Here is a 24,804-nt window from a genome sequence, read left to right as displayed (position 1 = left end):
TGGGTTTGGCCGGGGTAGGCTGTCATTGTAAATAAGAATTTGTTCTTAGCTGACTTGCCGAGTTAAATAAAGGTTAAATAAATTAGTAGTCTGTATGTGTCCTGTACATTTCAACTGATCTCACTAGACTTGGGCCGGGATTCAATCCCATCACCACTTTATCTTCACCTGAACTAGACTTGGGCCGGGATTCAATCCCATCACCACTTTATCTTCATCTGAACTAGCCTTGGGCTGGGATTCAATCCCATCACCACTTTATCTTCATCTGAACTAGCCTTGGGCTGGGATTCAATCCCATCACCACTTTACCTTCATCTGAACTAGCCTTGGGCCGGGATTCAATCCCATCACCACTTTATCTTCATCTGAACTAGCCTTGGGCTGGGATTCAATCCCATCACCACTTTATCTTCATCTGAACTAGCCTTGGGCTGGGATTCAATCCCATCACCACTTTATCTTCATCTGAACTAGCCTTGGGCCGGGATTCAATCCCATCACCACTTTATCTTCATCTGAACTAGCCTTGGGCTGGGATTCAATCCCATCACCACTTTATCTTCATCTGAACTAGCCTTGGGCCGGGATTCAATCCCATCACCACTTTATCTTCACCTGAACTAGCCTTGGGCCGGGATTCAATCCCATCACCACTTTACCTTCATCTGAACTAGCCTTGGGCCGGGATTCAATCCCATCACCACTTTATCTTCATCTGAACTAGCCTTGGGCCGGGATTCAATCCCATCACCACTTTACCTTCATCTGAAATAGCCTTGGGCTGGGATTCAATCCCATCACCACTTTTCAGCTATGCACCTTTTAAAGGCAATGTTCCCTCCTTACCACCGTCACTCTACCTAGTTCAGCCTTGATGCTTTCACTCCCCCCCGCTACCCTCAACCCCCCGTCCCGCTACCCTCACTCTCCTCACTCCTCTCCCCCCCCCCCCCCCCTCCTCCCACCTCTTCCTCCCTCTGTGGACCTAACTGGTCCAAGGTGATGTTTTCCCACAGTCCCAGCCTCCAGCCCAGGTGAATGTAAGCCGGGGGGCAGATAGGGGCAGATAGGGGCAGATAGGGGCAGATAGAGGCTTCTGTGTCAAAGGTACTACAGTAGACTGTTAGAACGGACACACAGAGGGCTCTGTCCTCTCTCTATAATAGCAGGTTTCCTCTCCCTTCAGACCCCACTGAGGCAGCAGACCCACACTATACTGAACCAACCAACACAAGCAGGTAAGTTACTCTTCTTCATGTTTTGTTTACACTATGGTTATGTCCCAAATTTGTATTTGTATTTATTAGGGATCACCATTAGTTCCTGCCAAGGCAGCAGCTACTCTTCCTGGGGTCCAAACCACTTTAAGACACTTACATTACATACAAAACAAAAGATAAAACAGTACATCATATAACATTATTACACCACTACATATCTCCAATACAAAATGTATAATACCACCATACAACAATATTACAATGAACGTGTGTGTAGAGTGCGTGTGCTAGGGTGTGTGTGTGTATGCGTGTGTCTGTTCCTGTGTGTGTATCTCTTCACATTCCCCGCTGTTCCATAAGGTGTATTTTTATCTGTTTTTTTTAAACCTGATTCTACCACTTGCATCAGTTACATGATGTGGAATAGAGTTCCATGTTGTCATGGCTCTATGTAGTACTGTGCGCCTCCCATAGTCTGCTCTGGACTTGGGGATTGTGATGAGACCTCTGGTGGCATCTCTGTCCGAGCTGTGTGTTAGTCGTTCAAACAGACACCTCGGTGCATTCAGCAAGTCAACTCTTCGTACAAAAACAAGTAGCGATGAAGTCAATCTCTTCTCCACTTTGAGCCATGAGAGCCATTTGCAATTTTCTTTAAGTCCCTCATTGTGGAACCTGACCAGACGACTGAACAGAAGTCCAGGTGCGACAAAACTAGGGCCTGTAGGACCTGCCTTGTTGATAGTCGTTAAGAAGGCAGAGCAGCGCTTAATTACACATACTTCTCCCCATCTTAGCTAATGTCGTTTCAACATGTTTTGATCATGACAGTATACAATCCAGGTTTACTCCAAGCAGTTTAGTCACCTCAACTTGCTCAATTTCCACATTATTTATTACAAGATTTAGTTTAGGGTTCAGTGAATGATTTGTCCATAAAACAAAGGCACCCTATTCCCTATATAGTGCACTACCTTTGACCACCATCTATTTTACTAGCAGGCTTCTTTTACACCACCATGTATTTTACCAACAGGCTTCTTTTACACCAGCATCTATTTTACTAGCAGGCTTCTTTTACACCACCATGTATTTTACCAACAGGCTTCTTTTACACCAGCATCTATTTTACTAGCAGGCTTCTCTTACACCACCATGTATTTTAACAACAGGCTTCTTAAAAAAATCTGGCAAGCTAACTGTCAGTGATCAAACTGCTAAAGCAGGGTTGTCCAAGTGTGATGACTTGCAGTACATTGGCAAAGTCACAAAGTGCTGTACAGAAACCCAGTCTAAAACCCCAAACAGCAAGCAATGCAGGTGTAGAAGCATGGTGGCTAGGATAAACTCCCTAGAAAGGCCAGAACCTAGGAAGAAACCTAGAGAGGAACCAGGCTATGAGGGGTGGCTAGTCCTCTTCTGGCTGTGCCGAGTAGAGATTTTAACAAAACATGGCTAAGATGTTCAAATGTTCATAGATGACCAACAGGGTCAAATAATAATAATCACAGTGATTGAGGGTGCAACAGGTCAGCACCTCAGGAGTAAATGTCAGTTCGTTTTCATAGCCAATCATTCAAGGTATCTCTACCGCTCCTGCTGTCTCTAGAGTTGAAAACAGCAGGTCTGGGACAGGTAGCACGTCCGGTGAACAGGTCAGGGTTCCATAGCCGCAGGCAGAACAGTTGAAACTGGAGCAGCAGCAGGGCCAGGTGGACAGCAAGGAGTAATCAGGCATGGTCCTAGGGCTCAGGTCCTGAGAGAGAGAGAGCGAGAGAGAGAACATACTTAAATTCACACAGGACACCAGATAAGACAGGAGAAATATTCCAGATATAACAGACTGACCCTAGCCCCCGACACAAACTACTGCAGCATAAATACTGGCGGCTGAGTCTGGAGGGGTCAGGAGAAACTGTGGCCCCGTCCGACAATACCCCAGGACAGGGCCAAACAAGCAGGATATAACCCCAGATCTGACCTCTAATCCCTGACCTCCAGAATGCGTGTGGCCTGTAATATCTGACCTGTAACCTCTGACCTCCAGAATGCGTGTGGCCTGTAATATCTGACCTGTAACCTCTGACCTCCAGGATGTGTGTGGCCTGTAATATCTGACCTCTAAACCCTGACCTCCAGAATGCGTGTAGCCTGTCTGTTAGTGCTGTTCCTATTGACCCTGGTGCAGCTGGGAGGCTGTCTGCTGCTAGGAGCCTTCAACATCAAGACATTCGGAGACAAGAAGTCCTCCAACTCAACCCTCATGGAGATCATCACTCAGGTAGAGCTTTATCTCATAACATCATAATGTAACGCTTTATCTCATAACATCCTAATGTAACGCTTTATCTCATAACATCATAATGTAACGCTTTATCTCATAACATCATAATGTAACACTTTATCTCATAACATCATAATGTAACACTTTATCTCATAACATCATAATGTAACACTTTATCTCATAACATCATAATGTAACGCTTTATCTCATAACATCATAATGTAACGCTTTATCTCATAACATCATAGTGTAACACTTTATCTCATAAGATCATAATGTAATGCTTTATCTCATAACATCTTGGGACGAAAAGTGTTTGTAGATTCTCCATTTGAAAGTACTTCTTAGTCCAAGTCTAGGCTGTGTCCGGGAACCTTAGTTGTTATTCATTTATATTATGATTTTTTATGTATTAGATAGTGCACCGTTATGATATCGTGCTGATCCAGGAAGTAAGAGACACTGACCTATCAGCAACCAACAAACTGATGCAGCACGTCAACAAGTAAGACCAATCGCAGCCCTGAAACAATATTACATCCACTAACCAATGACAGCCCCTCTGATATAAAGACTTTGTAATGTGTGTTGTTTAATAACTCTATAATGATATTGTAATGTGTGTTGTTTAATAACTCTATAATGATATTGTAATGTGTGTTGTTTAATAACTCTATAATGATATTGTAATGTGTGTTGTTTAATAACTTTATAATGATATTGTAATGTGTTGTTTAATAACTCTATAACGATATTGTAATGTGTTGTTTAATAACTCTATAATGATATTGTAATGTGTGTTGTTTAATAACTCTATAATGATATTGTAATGTGTTGTTTAATAACTCTATAATGATATTGTAATGTGTGTTGTTTAATAACTCTATAATGATATTGTAATGTGTGTTGTTTAATAACTCTATAACGATATTGTAATGGGTGTTTTGTTTGTTGTCAGAGGCTTGTCTCCCTATAGGTACCGTCACATTGTCAGTGAGGAACTGGGACGCAGTACCTACACAGAGAGATACCTCTACCTGTACAGGTAATATACAGAGAGATACCTCTACCTGTACAGGTAATATACAGAGAGATAACTCTACCTGTACAGGTAATACACAGAGAGATAACTCTACCTGTACAGGTTCTGTTCTGCTCTGTTCTGCTCTGTACTGTGCCGTTCTGTGCTGCACTAAACACTGAAACCATCTCCTAAAGCGTGTGTTTGTCCTGTTATATGATAGAGAGGAGACGGTCTCTGTGGCTAAGAACTACACGTACGATGACGGCTGTGAGCCCTGCGGTACAGATACCTTCATCAGAGAACCCTTCATTGTCATGTTCTCCTCGAACTACACAGGTAGAGAGGGGGAGATGGGGGAGGGAATGGGAGAGGGAGGGGGTGATGGGGAGAGGTTGGAGGGGGAGGGAGATGATGATGGGGGAGAGAGCGGGGAGGGAGAGGGGGAATGAGAGGGAGAGAGAGATTCAGTGTGTGTGTGAGAGAGCGATAGAGAGAGAGAGATAGAAAAAATATGAGGTTCCTTTACATAAAGAAAATATTAACTCAAAAAACGTGTATTTTTTTTCATTAGTCCACTGTTGATACAGTCAGTCCCAAGATGTTTTGCATGTCAGCAGGCAAGTTTAAGATATTAGACTTTCAAGAAGCTGTCGTTCGTCGGAAGGAGCGGACCAAAGTGCAGTGTGTGTATCGTTCCACATATTTTATTGAACTGTGAAACTATGCAAGATACACAAATAAACTAAAGAACAAAAACAACAAACCGTGACGAAGAGGTGCAACATACACTAACTCAGAAACAATCTCCCACAAACCTAAGTGGGAAAAACAACTACTTAAGTATGATCTCCAATTAGCGACAACGATGACCAGCTGCCTCTAATTGGAGATCATCCCAAAAAAACAAACATAGAAATACAAAAAATAGAAAAAAACCCTGTCACGCCCTGACCTACTCTACCATAGAAAATAACAGCTTTCTATGGTCAGGATGTGACAGAAGCAAAGTGTCATGAAGCATTTTGCATCATACAGCTGCACCATCGAGAGCATCCTGACCGGTTGCATAACCGCCTGGTATGGCAACTGCTCGGCATCCGACCGTAAGGCGCTGCAGAGGGTAGTGCGTACGGCCCAATACATCACTGGGGCCAAGCTTCCTGCCATCCAGGACCTATATACTAGGCGATGTCAGAGGAAGGCCCAAAAAATTGTCAAAGACTCCAGTCACCCAAGTCATAAACTGTTTTCTCTGCTACCGCATGGAGCCAAGTCTAGGTCCAAAAGGCTCCCTAACAGCTTCTACCCTAAGCCATAAGACTGCTGAACAATTCATCAAATGGACACCCGGACTATTTACATTAGTTTTATACCATACCACTCACAGTTTATTATCTATGCATCACTTTAACCTTACTTGCATGTACAAATTACCAAGACTAACCCGCACATTGACTCGGTACCGTTTACAGCCTTGTTATTGTTATTTTATTGTGTTGCTTTTTATAAAAAATTGTTACTTTAGTTTATTTAGTAAAAAGTTTCTTAAGTCTACTTTTCTTGAATTGCATTTTTGGTTAAAGGCTCGTAAGTAGCCATTTTCACGGTAAGGTCTACCTACACCTGTCGGCGCATGTGACAAATACAATTACATTTGATTTGATTAGATTGTTGATGATGTTACAAGTGACTCTCTGCTTCTTCTTCTTCTTATATTCTGTACGTAAATCCGAGACACTCCATTTAGTATGATATGTATGTATTAATTTGTGGACGTCCATAACCCATTTCATATGATACAGTGCATTCGGAAAGTATTCAGACCCCTTGACTTTTTAAACATTTTGTTACGTTACAGCCTTATTCTAAAATGGATTTAAAAAATAAAAAATTGCATCAATCTATACACATACTCCATAATCACAAAGCAAAAAGTGTTTTTTTCAAATTTAAGGTATATCTATTACAATAAAAAAAACTGAAATGTCACATTTACATAACATAAGAATTCAGACCCTTTACTCAGTACTTTGTTGAAGCGCCTTTGGGAGCGATTACAGCCTCGAGTCTTCTTGGGTATGACGCTACAAGCTTGGCCCACCTGTATTTGGGGAGTTTCTCCCATTCTTCTCTGCAGATCCTCTCAAGCTCTGTCAGGTTGGATTGGGAGCGTCGCTGCACAGCTATTTGCAGCTCTCTCCAGAGATGTTCGATCGGGTTCAAGTCCGGGCTCTGGCTGGGCCCCTCAAGGACATTCAGAGACTTGTCCCGAAGCCACTCCTGCATTGTCTTGGCTGTGTGCTTAGGGCCATTGTCCTGTTGGAAGGTGAACCTTCGCCCCAGTCTGAGGTCCTGAGCGCTCTGGAGCAGGTTTTCATCAAGGATCTCTCTGTACTTTGCTCCGTTCATCTTTCCCTTGATCCTGACTAGTCTCACAGTCCCTGCCGCTAAAAAACATCCCCACAGCATGATGCTGCCACCACCATGCTTCACCGTAGAGGTGGTGCCAGGTTTCCTCCAGACATGACGCTTGGCATTCAGGCCAAAGAGTTCAATCTTGGTTTCATCAGACCAGAGAATCTTGTTTCTGATGGTCTGAGAGTCTTTAGGTGCCTTTTGGCAAACTCCAAGTCGGCTGTCATGTGCTTTTTACTGAGGAGTGGCTTTCATCTGGCTATTCTAACATAAAGGCCTGATTGGTGGAGTGCTGTCAGAGTGAGCATCAGGTTTTTGGTCACCTCCCTGACCAAGGTTCTTCTCCCCCCGAATGCTCGGCTTGGCCGGGCGGCTCCAGGAAGAGTCTTGGTGATTCCAAACTTCTTGGTACTCTTCTCCAGATCTGTGCCTCGACACAATCCTGTCTCAGAGCTCTATGGACAATTCCTTCAACCTCATGGCTTGGTTTTTGCTCTGACATGCACTTGTCAACTGCGGGACCTTAAATAGACAGGTGTGTGCATTACCAAATCATGTCCAATCAATTTAATTGACCACAGGTGGACTCCAATCAAGTTGTAGAAACATCTCAAGGATGATCAATGGAAACAGGATGCACCTGAGCTCAATTTTGAGTCTCATAGCAAAGGGTCTGAATACTTATGTAAATACCTTTTTTTGTCAATTTATTTTTAAATGGGCAAAATTTTATACAAACCTGTTTTCGCTTTGTCAGTATGGGGTGCTGTGTGTAGATTGATGATGATTTCTGTACAGCACTTTGAGATATCAGCTGATGTAAGAAGGGCTATATAAATACATTTGATTTGATTTAAAACATTTTTTAATCCATTTTAGAATAAGGCTGTAACGTAACAAAATTTGGAAATAGTCAAGGGGTCTTATAACTTTAATACTATTAATACTTTCCGAATGCACTGTATGTTACGAATTTGCAAAATGTATGATATGTTATGAATTCTAGCTAGCTGGCTAACGTTAGCTAGGCTGGGGGTTAAGGTTAGGGGAAGGTCTTAGCTGACATGCTAAGTACTTGCAAAGTAGCTAAAAAGTTGTAACTAGTTGCTAATTAGCTAAAATGCTAAAGTTGTACGTAATGAGATTCAAACTCGCCCTTGTCCAACCACCCTACTTTTGTCTTAAATAACCATCTTTGTCATGTAACCAAATGTAACATATTGTACAAATTTGTGTGTCCCAAATGTACATTTACTACGTTACTGTGAGGTCTACTCGAGCTCCTCCTCTCTGGCGCTCGTTGTCAACAGTTTATTCATTATTACGCACACCTGCCACCATCGTTACGCACACCTAACACCATTGTTATGCACACCTGCCACCATCGTTACGCACACCTGCCACCATCGTTACGCACACCTGCCAACATCGTTACGCACACCTAACACCATCGTTACGCACACCTGCGCTTCATGAGACACACCTGGACTTCATCACCTTCCTGATTACCTTCCCTATATACAGTTGAAGTCGGAAGTTCACATACATCTTAGCCAAATACATTTAAACTCAGTATTTCACAATTCCTGACATATAATCCTAGTAAAAATTCCCTGTCTTAGGTCAGTTAGGATCACCACTTTATTTTAAGAATGTGAAATGTCAGAATAATAGTAGAGAGAATGATTTATTTCAGCTTTTATTTCTTTCATCACATTCCCACTGGGTCAGGAGTTTACATACACTCAATTAGTATTTAGTAGCATTGCCTTTAAATTGTTTAACTTGGGTCAAACGTTTCGGATAGCCTTCCACAAGCTACCCACAATAAGTTGGGTGAATTTTGGCCCATTCCTCCTGATAGTGCTGATGTAACTGAGTCACGTTTGTAGGCCTCCTTGCTCGCACACACTTTTTCAGTTCTGCCCACAAATTCTCTATAGGATTGAGGTCAGGGCTTTGTGATGGCCACCCCAATACCTTGACTTTGTTGCCATTTTGCCGCAACTTTGGAAGTATGCTTGGGGTCATTGTCCATTTGGAAGACCCATTTGCGACCAAGCTTTAACTTCCTGACTGATGTCTTGAGATGTTGCTTCAATATATCAACATAATTTTCCTGCCTCATGATGCCATCTATTTTGTGAAGTGCACCAGTCCCTCCTGCAGCAAAGCACCCCCACAACATGATGCTGCCACCCCCATGCTTCACAGTTGGGATGGTGTTCTTCGGCTTGCAAGCCTCCCCCTTTTTCCTCCAAACATAATGTAACGGTTGTCGTCGGATTGAGACCAAAACGCAGCGGGTATATGTGTACTCATCTTCTTTTATTAGGGAAAGAAGGAAAAACAAAAATAAACACGTACACCAAAAAGAAACACAACGACGAATAAACAGTCCTGTAAGGCCATAAGCTATACATGGAACAATCTCCCACAAACACTAAACCAAACACATACCCATATATATAGGACTCTCAATAAGAGGCAACGAGAAAACACCTGTCTCTAATTGAGAGTCCAACCCCAATAAACAAAACATAGAAATACAACAGACTAGACAGAACATAGAAATACACTAACATAGAACAGTACTCAAAAAACGGAAATAATAAATCAAACACCCTACTAAATAAACCACCACCCCGAACCACATAAAACAAATACCCTCTGCCACGTCCTGACCAAACTACAATAACAAATAACCCTTACACTGGTCAGGACGTGACAGTACCCCCCCCCCCTAAAGGTACATACCCCGGATGCACCTCATAAATAAAAATAAATAAAAAAACCCACAACAACAACAAAAAAGAATCCCCCTAAACTAAAGGGAGGGTGGCTGCCGTCACCGACGGCACTTGTGCTACACCCCCCCTCCCCAACCCACCTATACAGGAGGTGGTTCTGGCTCCGGCCTACTGTCCTCCAGAATGCAGACAGACTTGATCAGTTTCGGGCCGTAGGCAGACTCCCCTCGTTCCGGATCGTAAGCAGACCTCTTCCATTCCACACTGTAGGCAGACTCATTTGATACACAGTTACTCATATTTAGTTCCGGATCGTCAACAGACTTACTCAGTTCCGGGTTGCTGATAGACTCCCTTGGTTCCGGGTCATAGGCAGACTTACCCGGTTCTGGGTCACAGGCAGACCCCTTCGGTTCCGGGTCACAAGCAGGCTCCTTCGGTTCCGGGTCACAGGTAGACTCCCTCGGTTCCGGGTCGCAGGCAGACTCCCTCGGTTCCGGGTCGCAGGCAGACTCCCTCGGTTCCGGGTCACAGGCAGTCTCCCTCGGTTCTGGACTAGACACTGTTGTCGGATACTCTGGACTGCACACTGGTGCCGGATACTCTGGACTGCACACTGGTGCCGGATACTCTGGACTGCACACTGGTGCCAACTCTCGAGGCTGGGCTCACGCACTGGAAGCCTGATGCGTGGTACTGGTACTGGATGTGCCAGTCTGGGGACACACACCTCGGGGCTAGTGCGGGGAGCGGGAACAGGCCGAGTCGGACTGGGTTGACGCACTGGAAGCCTGATGCGTGGTACTGGTACTGGATGTGCCAGTCTGGGGACACGCACCTCAGGGCTAGTGCGGGGAGCGGGAACAGGCTGAGTCGGACTGGGTTGACGCACTGGAAGCCTGATGCGTGGTACTGGTAGTGCCAGTCTGGGGACACGCACCTCGGGACTAGTGCGGGGAGCTGGAACAGGCCGAGTCGGACTGGGTTGACGCACTGGAAGCCTGATGCGTGGTACTGGTACTGGATGTCCCAGTCTGGGGACACGCACCTCAGGGCTAGTGCGGGGAGCGGGAACAGGCTGAGTCGGACTGGGTTGACGCACTGGAAGCCTGATGCGTGGTGCTGGTACTGGAGGTATCAGCCTGGGAACACGCACCTCAGGGCTAGTGCGGGGAGCGGGAACAGGACGAGTCGGACAGGGCTGACGCACTGGACCGTAGAGGCGTACTGGCGGTCTCGAGCGCAGAACTGGCATCGCTCTTACTGGCTGGATGCCCACTTCACCCTGGAAAATGTGGGGCGCTGGTACTACGCGTACCGGCCTAAAAATACTTGGCCTCGCCACCGTACCCATTGCCCCGAAGCACGGGACCTGTCCATTCACTGGTTGCCCAGAAAAGGTACGGGGACTACCCGTGTGCCCCCCCCAAAAAAATTATTGGGGCTGCCTCTCGGGCTTAAACACCAGTCGTGTTCCCCTGTAGCGTTCCCGGTCTTCGCTCCACTTCCTCCATGGACCTTCTCCGGCCATAATCTCCTCCCACATCCACTTCTCACGATCGTCCCTCCGTTGCTCCTTCCTCCGCTGCTTGGTCCTTATTTGGTGGGAGATTCTGTAACGGTTGTCGTCGGATTGAGACCAAAACGCAGCGGGTATATGTGTATTCATCTTCTTTTATTAGGGAAAGAAGGAAAAACCAAAATAAACACGTACACCAAAAAGAAACACAACGACGAATAAACAGTCCTGTAAGGCCATAAGCTATACATGGAACAATCTCCCACAAACACTAAACCAAACACATACCCATATATATAGGACTCTCAATCAGAGGCAACGAGAAAACACCTGCCTCCAATTGAGAGTCCAACCCCAATAAACAAAACATAGAAATACAACAGACTAGACAGAACATAGAAATACACTAACATAGAACAGTACTCAAAAACCCAGAAATAATAAATCAAACACCCTACTAAATAAACCACCACCCCGAACCACATAAAACAAATACCCTCTGCCACGTCCTGACCAAACTACAATAACAAATAACCCTTATACTGGTCAGGACGTGACACATAATGATGGTCATTATGGTCAAACAGTTCTATTTTGTTTCATCACACCAGAGGACATTTTTCCAAAAAGTATGATCTTTGTCCCCATGTGCAGTTGCAAACCGTAGTCTGGCTTTTTTATGGCGGTTTCGGAGCAGTTGCTTCTTCCTTGCTGAGCGGCCTTTCAGGTTATGTCGATATAGGAATCGTTTTACTGTGGATATAGATACCTTTGTACCTGTTTCCTCCAGCATCTTCACAAGGTCCTTTGCTGTTGTTCTGAGATTGATTTGCACTTTTCGCACCAAAGTACGTTCACCTCTAGGAGACAGAATGCGTCTCCTTCCTGAACGGTATGACGGCTGCATGGTCCCATGGTGTTTATACTTGCGTACTATTGTTTGTACAGATGAACCTTCAGACGTTTGGAAATTGCTCCCAAGGATGAACCAGACTTGTGGAGGTCTACAATTTTTTTCTGAGGTCTTGGCTGATTTCTTTTGATTTTCCCATGATGTCAAGCAAAGAGGCACTTTTGTTTGAAGGTAGGCCTTGAAATACATCCACAGGTACACCTCCAATTGACTTAAATGATGTCAATTAGCCTATCAGAAGCTTCTAAAGCCATGACATAATGTTCTGGATTTTTCCAAGCTGTTTAAAGGCATTGTATGTCACTCCCTTTGGGTCTTTCCCTAGGCATTGTTGTTTCTGTTCCAGTGTTCATGTCTGTACGCTGCCCGTGTTTCTTGTTTTGTTCTATGTTCATTTATTTATTAAATACACTCCCTGAACTTGCTTCCCGACTCCCAGCGTATACGTTGCAGTTCCATCTAGTCTATGAGACCAGGCTGAATATCTTGAAAAACTTGACTGCTGCAAAACATTTTGGAACTGTCATGATTAATGAAGACTTTAAATCTTTAATTCTCCATTCCCCTCTTTCTGTTTTTCTCCCTCCCTGCCTCCATCCCTGCCTCCCTGCCGCTCTCCCTCCCTTTCTGCCTCCCTCCCTCTCGCTCTCTCTTTACCTCACTGCCTCTCTCTCCTTCTCTCTCTTCCTCCCTCCCTCCCTCTCTTCTAGCTGTGAGGAACTTTGTTTTGATACCTCAACACACGTCTCCAGACTCGGCAGTGAAGGAGGTTGACGCTCTGTACGATGTGGCCACTGACGTCAGAGCTCGCTGGAACACCAATGTGACTATACAACACACACACACAAACAAACAAACAAACACAGATACAGGCACGCACACACACACACACACACACACACACACACACACACACACACACACACACACACACACACACACACACACACACACACACGGGGACACACACGGGGACACACACGGGGACACACACATTGACACACAGCACTGACACACACACACACACACACAGTGACACACACACTGACACACACACACACGTATACTGACTCCACACACACATATAATCATCATTTACACTGAGTGCACAAAACATTAAGAACACCTTCATACTATTGAGTTATAGAGTTAACATGTATTCCATGTTGAGTTTGAATCCCAATATTACACTTTATATTCATCACAGAAGACTGAAATATAACAAAACTGTTTGACATAGAAACACCAGATTTCCATTGTTAGTAATTATGCATCTTTATTCATTTTGAAAAAATATTAATAAATCAATAAAATATTACTGTATTTAGTCATATGAATATTATTATTACTACCCATGAGGCCAGAGGGAGATGTTGGTCTTTGACTGCAGGAAAGGGCTAACCTGTCTCCACCTCTTCATCTACACTGATTGAAGTAGATTTAACAAAGTGACATCAATAAGGGATCATAGCTTTAACCCGGATTCACCTGGTCAGTCTGTCATGGAAATGTTTCGTACAATCACTGCTGCTACTCTTGTTTATCATATATCCTGATGCCTAGTCACCATACCCCTATACATACAGTATCTAACTCTATCACTCCAGTATCCCTGCACATTGTAAATATGGTATTGGAACTGACCCTGTGTATATATACTGTACACTGAACAAAAATATAAACGCAAAATGGAACAATTTCAACGATTTTAATGAGTTAGAGTTCATTTAAGGAAATCAGACTGAACAAAAATATAAACGCAACATGTAAAGTGTTGGTTCTGTGTTTCATGAGCTGAAATAAAAGATCCCCTGAAATGTTCCATTCGCACAAAGGCTTATTTCTCTCAAATGCACAAATTTGTTTACATCCCTGTCAGTGAGCATTTCTCCTTTGTCAAGATAATCCATCCACCTGACAGGTGTGGCATATCAAGAAGCTGATTAAACAGCATGATCATTACACAGGTGCACCTTGTGCTGGGGACAATAAAAGGCCACTCTAAAATGTGCAGTTCTGTCACACAATTCCACAGATGTCTCAAGTTTTGAGGGACCGTGCAATTGGCATGCTGGCTGCAGGAATGTCCACCAGAAATGTTGCCAGATAATTAAATTTGAATTTCTCTACCATAAGCCCCCTCCAACGTAATTCTAGACGTTGGAGGAGTACGTCCAACCGGCCTAAAAAAAAGCACACCAGCCAAGGACCTCCACCTGCAGGATCGTCTGACACCAGCCACCCGGACAGCTGATGAAACTGTGGGTTTGCACAACCGAAGAATTTCTGCACAAACTGTCAGAAACCGCCTCAGGGAAGCTCATCTGCATTCTTGTCGTCCTCACCAGGGTCTTGACCTGACTGCAGTTTGGCGTTGTAACCGACTTCAGTGGGCAAATGCTCACCTTCGATGGCCACTGCCACTCTGGAGAAGTGTGCTCTTCATGGATGAATCCCGATTTCAACTGTACCGGGCAGATGGCAGACAGCATGTATGGCGTTGTGTGGGTGAGCGGTTTGCTGATGTCAACGTTGTGGACAGAGTGCCCCATGGTGGAGGTGGGGTTATGGTATGGGCAGGCATAAGATACGGACAACGAACACAACTGCATTTTATCGATGGCAATTTGAATGCACAGAGATACCGTGACGAGATCCTGAGGCCCATTGTCGTGGCATTCATCCTCCACCATTACCTCATGTTTCAGCATGATAATGCATGGCCGCATTTTGCTAGGATCTGTACACAATTCCTGGAAGCTGAAAATGCCCCAGTTCTTCCATGGCCTGTATACTCACCAGACATGTCACCCATTGAGCATGTTTGGTATGCTCTGGGTAGAAGTGTACGACAGTATGTTCCAGTTCCCACCAATATCCAGCAACTTTGAACAGCCATTGAAGAGGAGTGGGACAACATTCCACCGGCCACAATCAACAGCCTGATCAACTCTATGTGAAGGAGATGTGTCGTGCTGCATGAGGCAAATGGTGGTCACACCAGATACTGACTGATGTTCTGACCCGCACCCCTACTTTTTTTAAAGGTATCTGTGACCAACAGATGCATATCTGTATTCCCAGTCATGTGAAATCCATAGATTAGGGCCTAATGAATTTATTTAAATTGATTAATTTCCTTATATGAACTGTAACTCAGTAAAATCTTTGAAATTGTTGCATGTTGCGTTTATATTTTTGTTCAGTGTTGTACTACTATGATATTGAATATTGCATTGTTGGGTTTTAGAGTTTACAAGAGAAAGGCATTTCACTGTTCTTGTGCACATAACATTAAAACATGAACCTTGACTTGCACACAAAGGTTTGATTGATTGATTGATTGATTGATGAATTGATTGGCAGGACATAGTGCTGCTGGGGGACTTCAACGCAGGCTGTCGCTACGTGAGTGGATCAGACTGGCAGCAGATACGCCTCTTCACAGACGACAGATACCACTGGCTGATACCTGACCACGCTGACACCACTGTCTCCAACACCGACTGTCCCTACGACAGGTCAGAGACACCCATGCACCTATACACATGCAACCACACACACACACACGTTTACATACACATTTACAAACAAACACACATTTACACACACAATTACAAACACACAACTAGAACTAGAACTCTCTCCACTGGCTTCCAGTTGAAGCTCGCATCCGCTACAAGACCATGGTCCTTGCCTACGGAGCTGTGAGGGGAACTCCGTACCTTCAGGCTCTGATCAGGCCCTACACCCAAACAAGGGCACTGCGTTCATCCACCTCTGGCCTGCTCGCCTCCCTACCTCTGAGGAAGCACAGTTCCGGCTCAGCCCAGTCAAAACTGTTCGCTTCTCTGGCACCCCAATGGTGGAACAAGCTCCCTCACGACGCCAGGACAACGGAGTCAATCACCACCTTCCGGAGACACCTGAAACTCCACCACTTTAAGGAATACCTAGGATAGGATAAGTAATCCTCCTAACCCCCCCCCCCCTTAAAAGATTTAGATGCACTATTGTAAAGTGGTTGTTCCACTGGATATCATAAGGTGAATGCACCAATTTGTAAGTCGCTCTGGATAAGAGCGTCTGCTAAATGTCTTAAATGTAGAACCACCTGCCTCCAATTGAGAGTCCAAACCAATCTACACATAACACAAACCTCTCTGCCACGTCCTGACCAAAACTAATACAATTGCTCCCTCTGCTGGTCAGGACGTGACAGTACCCCCCCCCCCCCCCTCCTAAAGGTGCAGACCCCGGAATGCACCTTAAAAAAGAAAACACCAAAAAATCCCCAATACCACCCCAACAAAACCAATAAACAATACCCCCTAAACAATAAGGGAGGGAAGGGAGGGTGGCTGCCGTCAACGACGGCACTGTGCTACACCCTCCCTCCCCAACCCACCTATCCTGGAGGTGGCTCAGGTGCGGGACGTGGACCTCGCTCCACTTCGGTGGTGCCGATGGCTGCACCGGGCAGACGGGCCACTCGGGCTGACCCGTGCAGACGGGCCACTCTGGCTGGGCCGGAAGACAGGCGGGCCACTCGGGCTGGGCCGGAGGACAGGCAGGCCACTCGGGCTGGGCCGGAGGACAGGCGGGCCACTCGGGCTGGGCCGGAGGACAGGCGAGGCACCCTGGCAGCTCCGGGCAGTCGGGCCACTCTGGCAGCTCCGGGCAGTCGGGTCACTCTGGCAGCTCCGGGCAGCTGGGCCACTCTGGCAGCTCCGGGCAGTCGGGCCACTCTGCCTGATCCGGGCCACTCTGCCTGATCCGGGCAGTCGAGCCGCTCTGGCTGATCCGGGTCACTCTGGCTGATCCGGACAGTCGGGCCGCTCTGGCATCTCCGGGCAGGCGGGCGGCTCTGGCGACTCCTGACTGGCGGGCGGCTCTGGCGACTCCTGACTGGCGGGCGGCTCTGGCGACTCCTGACTGGCGGGCGGCTCTGGCGACTCCTGACTGGCGGGCGGCTCTGGCTACTCCTGACTGGCGGGCGGCTCTGGCGTCTCCTGACTGGCGGGCGGCTGTGGCGACTCCTGACTGGCGGGCGGCTCTGGCGACTCCTGACTGGCGGGCGGCTCTGGCGACTCTTGACTGGCGGGCGGCTCTGGCGACTCTTGACTGGAGGGCGGCTCTGGCGACTCTTGACTGGCGGGCGGCTCTGGCGACTCTTGACTGGCGGGCAGCTCTGGCGACTCTTGACTGGCGGGCAGCTCTGGCGACTCTTGACTGGCGGGCAGCTCTGGCGACTCTTGACTGGCGGGCAGCTCTGGCAGCTCCTGACTGGTGAGGCTGGGCTGATGCACTAGACGCCTGATGCGTGGGGCTGGTACTGGACGTGCCAGCCTGGAGACACGCACCTCCATGCTAGTGCGTATAGCGGGAAACACCGGACCGTAGAGGCGCACTGGCGGTCTTGAGCGCAGGGTTGGCATCACCCCTTCAGGCTCGATGCTCACTTCGCCCTGGCACATGCGGGGCGCTGGTACTGTGCCTACTGGCCTGAAAATCCCAGGCCTCACCACAGCCCCAACCCCAAAGCACGGGACCTGTCCAGTCTGTCTCTGCCCAAGAAGGGTACGGGGAGCTGGCCTGGGGCTCCAATCTCGCCCCACCAAACAGCCCTTGTGCCCCCCCCAAAAAATTATTGGGGCTGCCTCTCGGGTTCCCTTAGCTCCCTTAGTTTGTCCTCCCAGAATCGTTGTTCATTCTGCCAAGTCCATTCATCAACGCTCCTTCCTCCTCCGCTTCTTGGTCCTTTTGTGGTGGGTAGTTCTGTAAGGTCTGTCGTCAGGAATGGACCAAGGCGCAGCGGGAATGTGGATACTCATATTTTTAATAAACACGAGTAAAGCATCCACAGGAAAAAAAACAATAAACACGACAGGAACAGTTTTGCAGGCACACAAAACGCAGTGCAAAAACAACTACCCACAACCCCAAAGGAAAACACACACCTGTTTATAGGACTCCCAATCAGAGGCAACTAGAACCACCTGCCTCCAATTGAGAGTCCAAACCAATCTACACATAACACAAACCTCTCTGCCACATCCTGACCAAAACTAATACAATTGCTCCCTCTGCTGGTCAGGACGTGACAAACACACACATTTACACACACAATTTCAACACACACACATTTACACACACAATTACAAACACACATTTACACACACAATTACAAACACACACATTTACACACACAATTACAAACACACACATTTACACACACACATTTACACACACACATTTACACACACATTTACACACACACATTTACAAGCACACACATTTACACACACACACACATTTACACACACACATTTACACACACACATTTACACACACACTCATTTACACACACAATTACAAACACACACATTTACACACACATTTACAACACACACATTTACACACACAATTTCAACACACACACATTTACACACACAATTACAAACACACACAATTACAAACACACATTTACACACACAATTACAAACACACACATTTACACACACAATTACAAACACACATTTACACACACAATTACAAACACACACATTTACACACACAATTACAAGCACACACATTTACACACACACATTTACACACACATTTACACACACAATTACAAACACACACATTTACACACACACATTTACACACACAATTTCAACACACACATTTACACACACACAATTTCAACACACACATTTACACACACACATTTACACACACAATTACAAACACACATTTACACACACAATTACAAACACACATTTACACACACATTTACACACACATTTACACACACACATTTACACACACATTTTCAACACACACACACACACCAACTGCCCCCATGACAGGTTAGACCTAGCACACACAATCACTCAGTTACTCACTCACTCACTCACTCACTCACACACACACACACACACACACACACACACACACACACACACACACACACACACACACACACACACACACACACACACACACACACAAACTCACACACACTCACTCACACACACACACACACACACACACACACACACACACACACACACACACACACACACAAACTCACACACATACCCACTCACAGACTAACTGTTGGTCTGGTTGTGAAGGGTGGTGGCCACCACTGAGATGATGAGAGGAGTGGTCCCTGGGTCGGCTGAGGTGTTCAACTACATGACACAACTGAAGCTCAGCCACAGCATGGTAACAACTCTTAACCCTTAAAGGTGGACTCAACCATATGATGTTGCATGCACGAAGTAAACACAATATCGGGTCCATTTCCACAACTGATAGCATTGAAGAGCGAGGCTAAACTTTCAATATGTATATTTTATTGTCACATACACCGGATAGGTGCAGTGAAATGTGTTGTTTTACAGGGTCAGCCATAGTAGTATGATAGGTGCAGTGAAATAAATATGTTGTTTTACAGGGTCAGCCATAGTTGCTCAAGGCCACATGGACAGATTTTTCACCTTGTCAGCTCGGGTATTTGAACCGGCAACATTTGGGTTACTGGACCAACGCTCTAACCCAGTGGTCACCAACTTTTGGTCGTGGAAGCTGTAGGAACGGTGGTTTGAGATATCCGATTGGCCAGCTCAGTATGCAAACTCGATTTAGCCACAGATCTCCCGGTCCGCCGGGTAGGCGGAGTTTGTCTTTTCAGACAAATGAAATGGTTCAAAATGGGAACCCTTTGCCTACCCGGTGCGCAGGGCTTCTGAATCAAGTGCACCAACCGCCAACAGGGCTTCTGGATCAAGTGCACCAACCGCCAACAGGGCTTCTGGATCAAGTGCACCAACCGCCAACAGGGCTTCTGGATCAAGTGCACCAACCGCCAACAGGGCTTCTGGATCAAGTGCACCAACCGCCAACAGGGCTTCTGGATCAAGTGCACCAACCGCCAACAGGGCTTCTGAATCAAGTGCACCAACCGCCAACAGGGCTTCTGGATCAAGTGCACCAACCGCCAACAGGGCTTCTGGATCAAGTGCACCAACCGCCAACAGGGCTTCTGAATCAAGTGCACCAACCGCCAACAGGGCTTCTGGATCAAGTGCACCAACCGCCAACAGGGCTTCTGGATCAAGTGCACCAACCGCCAACAGGGCTTCTGAATCAAGTGCACCAACCGCCAACAGGGCTTCTGGATCAAGTGCACCAACCGCCAACAGGGCTTCTGAATCAAGTGCACCAACCGCCAACAGGGCTTCTGGATCAAGTGCACCAACCGCCAACAGGGCTTCTGAATCAAGTGCACCAACCGCCAACAGGGCTTCTGGATCAAGTGCACCAACCGCCAACAGGGCTTCTGAATCAAGTGCACCAACCGCCAACAGGGCTTCTGGATCAAGTGCACCAACCGCCAACAGGGCTTCTGGATCAAGTGCACCAACCGCCAACAGGGCTTCTGAATCAAGTGCACCAACCGCAAACAGGGCTTCTGGATCAAGTGCACCAACCGCCAACAGGGCTTCTGGATCAAGTGCACCAACCGCCAACAGGGCTTCTGGATCAAGTGCACCTATCGCCAACAGGGCAGCACGAATACAAAAAACAAAGTAGCACTTTATCATTGGCTTTTCTACAGAAATGTTTGGTGATCGACTAGGAATGCCTTGAAGATCGACCAGTGGATCGCGATCGACCGGTTGGTGACCACTGCTCTAACCAATAGGCTACCTGCCCTAAACTTCTCTTCTGCTTTGGTCCCGTAGCTACCACGTTGTAGCAGCGTGAAGCGCACCTGTGCACATGTGCAGATACTTTTTGGGACTGTGTCAGAGCAAAGTCTCAGCAAGGGCTCATTTCAAAATATGTGGTGATGCTCATTGCAACGTCATCTCACTGAGTCTACCTTTAACCTTCAAGTGTGATATTTTGGGTTGTTGAAGATGTATTTCTTAGCAGTTTATATGGTACAAGGATTCTCTACACTTGCTTGTTTTGTCACATACAATGAAATTAGGGGAACTATTAGAATTTTAGCAACCAGGAAATGGAGAAGTCATTTCTGCATATTTCACCTTAAACTCAAGCCAGGCTTCCCCTCAACAGTACATAAACTCTTAACTCTAGTCTGTTTGTGCATTTCTACACAATTTTAAAACTCTCAGCAAAAACAAGCAAAATTGACTCAGTCAATAGGAGACTTAACATTCACCTCAGTCAATAGGAGACTGAACATTCAGTCAATAGGAGGCTGAACATTCACCTCAGTCAATAGGAGACTGAACATTCAGTCAATAGGAGGCTGAACATTCACCTCAGTCAATAGGAGACTGAACATTCAGTCAATAGGAGACTGAACATTCACCTCAGTCAATAGGAGACTTAACATTCACCTCAGTCAATAGGAGACTTAACATTCACCTCAGTCAATAGGAGACTGAACATTCACCTGTCAATAGGAGACTTAACATTCACCTCAGTCAATAGGAGACTTACCATTCACCTCAGTCAATAGGAGACTTAACATTCACCTCAGTCAATAGGAGACTTAACATTCACCTCAGTCAATAGAGGACTGAACATTCACCTCAGTCAATAGGAGACTTAACATTCACCTCAGTCAATAGGAGACTTAACATTCACCTCAGTCAATAGGAGACTTAACATTCACCTCAGTCAATAGGAGACTGAACATTCACCTGTCAATAGGAGACTTAACATTCACCTCAGTCAATAGGAGACTTAACATTCACCTCAGTCAATAGGAGACTTAACATTCACCTCAGTCAATAGGAGACTTAACATTCACCTCAGTCAATAGAGGACTGAACATTCACCTCAGTCAATAGGAGACTGACCATTCACCTCAGTCAATAGGAGACTTAACATTCACCTCAGTCAATAGGAGACTGAACATTCACCTCAGTCAATAGAGGACTTAACATTCACCTCAGTCAATAGGAGACTTAACATTCACCTCAGTCAATAGGAGACTGAACATTCACCTCAGTCAATAGAGGACTTAACATTCACCTCAGTCAATAGGAGACTGAACATTCACCTCAGTCAATAGAGGACTGAACATTCACCTCAGTCAATAGGAGACTTAACATTCACCTCAGTCAATAGGAGACTTAACATTCACCTCAGTCAATAGGAGACTGACCATTCACCTCAGTCAATAGAGGACTTAACATTCACCTCAGTCAATAGGAGACTTAACATTCACCTCAGTCAATAGGAGACTTAACATTCACCTCAGTCAATAGAGGACTTAACATTCACCTCAGTCAATAGGAGACTTAACATTCACCTCAGTCAATAGAGGACTTAACATTCACCTCAGTCAATAGGAGACAGCTACTTGCATTTTGCCTTCTAATCAGGATTGGAATGATTTTAGTAGCCTATTTTAAATGGTTGGTGTTGAGCTAGGTAGAGTAACAGTGTCTTACTGGTACAGCTCTACTCTCTCTCCCGCTCTCAGGCATTGGCTGTCAGCGACCACTACCCTGTTGAGGTGAAGCTGATTGGTCACGCCCCTGCTGCATGAGCCCACCTCCAGGAAGTGTTCAGACACCCTCAAATTGCACCCTATTCGCTTTGTAGTGCACTACTTTGGACCAGAGCCTTCTATAGGGAATAGGGTGCCAGTTGAGTGTCATCACCATGACCTGTTTCAATAAAACTCATTCAAACTGTGCTTCTGTTATCTTTTGTGTTGACATGATCTGTTTCAATAAAACTCAGTGGAACTGTACTCCTGTTATTGTTTGTGTCCAACATTCAAGCTGAAACAAGTGCTTTATAAGAGATGGAAGAGCACATATGAATTCTATATTCATGTTGGAGTTTGGTTCTGTAAGCCCCTCAGTAACAACCCAGACACCAGTGGAATGACGTCCAATCCAACCAGATACACCTATTAAACACGTATGGCTACTGTTTGATCAATTAAACCCAACCATTTGAAGGTTATAAGATTGCTTCTCTACAGATTTTGTCTGTCCCAACAATCTAAAAATGTGGCTTGAGGTGGTTTAGAGGTCCAAGCCTCTGCTCTGGAGCACATGTACAACGTACCACTGACAGCATGGGTTGGAATCCAGCCTGGAGCTCTTCCATCTCTCTCTCTACCTTTCACCTCTACCATCTCTCTCTACCTTTCACCTCTACCATCTCTCTCTCTCTACCTTTCACCTCTACCATCTCTCTCTCTCTACCTTTCACCTCTACCATCTCTCTCTCTACCTTTCACCTCTACCATCTCTCTCTTTCTACCTTTCACCTCTACCATCTCTCTCTCTCTCTACCTTTCACCTCTACCATCCCTCTCTACCTTTCACCTCTACCATCTCTCTCTCTACCTTTCACCTCTACCATCTCTCTCTCTCTACCTTTCACCTCTACCATCTCTCTCTCTCTACCTTTCACCTCTTCCATCACTCTACTACCTTTCACCTCTACCATCTCTCTCTCTACCTTTCACCTCTACCATCTCTCTCTCTCTACCTTTCACCTCTACCATCTCTCTCTCTACCTTTCACCTCTACCATCTCTCTCTCTCTACCTTTCACCTCTACCATCCCTCTCTCTCTCTACCTTTCACCTCTACCATCTCTCTCTACCTTTCACCTCTACCATCTCTCTCTCTACCTTTCACCTCTACCATCTCTCTCTCTCTACCTTTCACCTCTACCATCCCTCTCTCTCTCTACCTTTCACCTCTACCATCTCTCTCTACCTTTCACCTCTACCATCTCTCTCTCTCTACCTTTCACCTCTACCATCCCTCTCTCTCTCTACCTTTCACCTCTACCATCTCTCTCTACCTTTCACCTCTACCATCTCTCTCTCTACCTTTCACCTCTACCATCTCTCTCTACCTTTCACCTCTACCATCTCTCTCTCTACCTTTCACCTCTTCCATCTCTCTCTCTACCTTTCACCTCTACCATCTCTCTCTCTCTACCTTTCACCTCTACCATCTCTCTCTACCTTTCACCTCTACCATCTCTCTCTCTCTACCTTTCACCTCTACCATCTCTCTCTCTCTCTCTCTCTACCTTTCACCTCTACCATCACTCTCTCTCTACCTTTCACCTCTACCATCTCTCTCTCTCTACCTTTCACCTCTACCATCTCTCTCTCTACCTTTCACCTCTTCCATCTCTCTCTCTACCTTTCACCTCTACCATCTCTCTCTCTCTACCTTTCACCTCTTCCATCTCTCTCTCTCTACCTTTCACCTCTACCATCTCTCTACCTTTCACCTCTACCATCTCTCTCTCTCTACCTTTCACCTCTACCATCTCTCTCTCTCTCTACCTTTCACCTCTACCATCTCTCTACCTTTCACCTCTACCATCTCTCTCTCTCTACCTTTCACCTCTACCATCTCTCTCTCTACCTTTCACCTCTACCATCTCTCTCTCTACCTTTCACCTCTACCATCTCTCTCTCTCTACCTTTCACCTCTACCATCTCTCTCTCTCTACCTTTCACCTCTTCCATCTCTCTCTCTACCTTTCACCCCTTCCATCTCTCTCTCTCTCTACCTTTCACCTCTACCATCTCTCTCTCTACCTTTCACCTCTACCATCTCTCTCTCTCTACCTTTCACCTCTACCATCTCTCTCTCTCTACCTTTCACCTCTACCATCTCTCTCTCTCTACCTTTCAC

The 24,804-nt window shown here is 45.9% G+C and overlaps 1 protein-coding gene across 2 annotated transcripts; it reads left to right on the top strand.

The window, feature by feature from the left end:
- Nucleotides 1-1,050: 1,050 nt before the first annotated feature.
- Nucleotides 1,051-22,881, top strand: dnase1 (deoxyribonuclease I). 2 transcript variants are annotated; one of them, XM_029729223.1, is made up of 9 exons: nt 1,052-1,241; nt 3,363-3,504; nt 3,924-4,012; nt 4,466-4,552; nt 4,752-4,867; nt 12,839-12,951; nt 15,495-15,649; nt 19,271-19,364; nt 22,609-22,881. In XM_029729223.1, the coding sequence occupies exons 2-9, from the start codon at nt 3,364-3,366 to the stop codon at nt 22,672-22,674; spliced, it is 861 nt and encodes a 286-aa protein (XP_029585083.1). In that variant the 5' UTR covers nt 1,052-1,241; nt 3,363; the 3' UTR covers nt 22,675-22,881. The 2 variants fall into 2 exon arrangements, with proteins under 2 accessions (XP_029585084.1, XP_029585083.1); XM_029729224.1 differs by lacking the exon at nt 19,271-19,364 and having other exon boundaries at nt 1,051-1,241.
- The last annotated feature ends 1,923 nt before the right edge of the window (nt 22,882-24,804 follow it).

The sequence above is a fragment of the Salmo trutta genome, chromosome 32 (genome assembly GCF_901001165.1).
Source record: "Salmo trutta chromosome 32, fSalTru1.1, whole genome shotgun sequence".
NCBI classification, from domain to species: domain Eukaryota; kingdom Metazoa; phylum Chordata; class Actinopteri; order Salmoniformes; family Salmonidae; genus Salmo; species Salmo trutta.
Note: the sequence above shows the minus strand (reverse complement) of the source record. Positions and strands in the feature narration are given on the sequence as shown.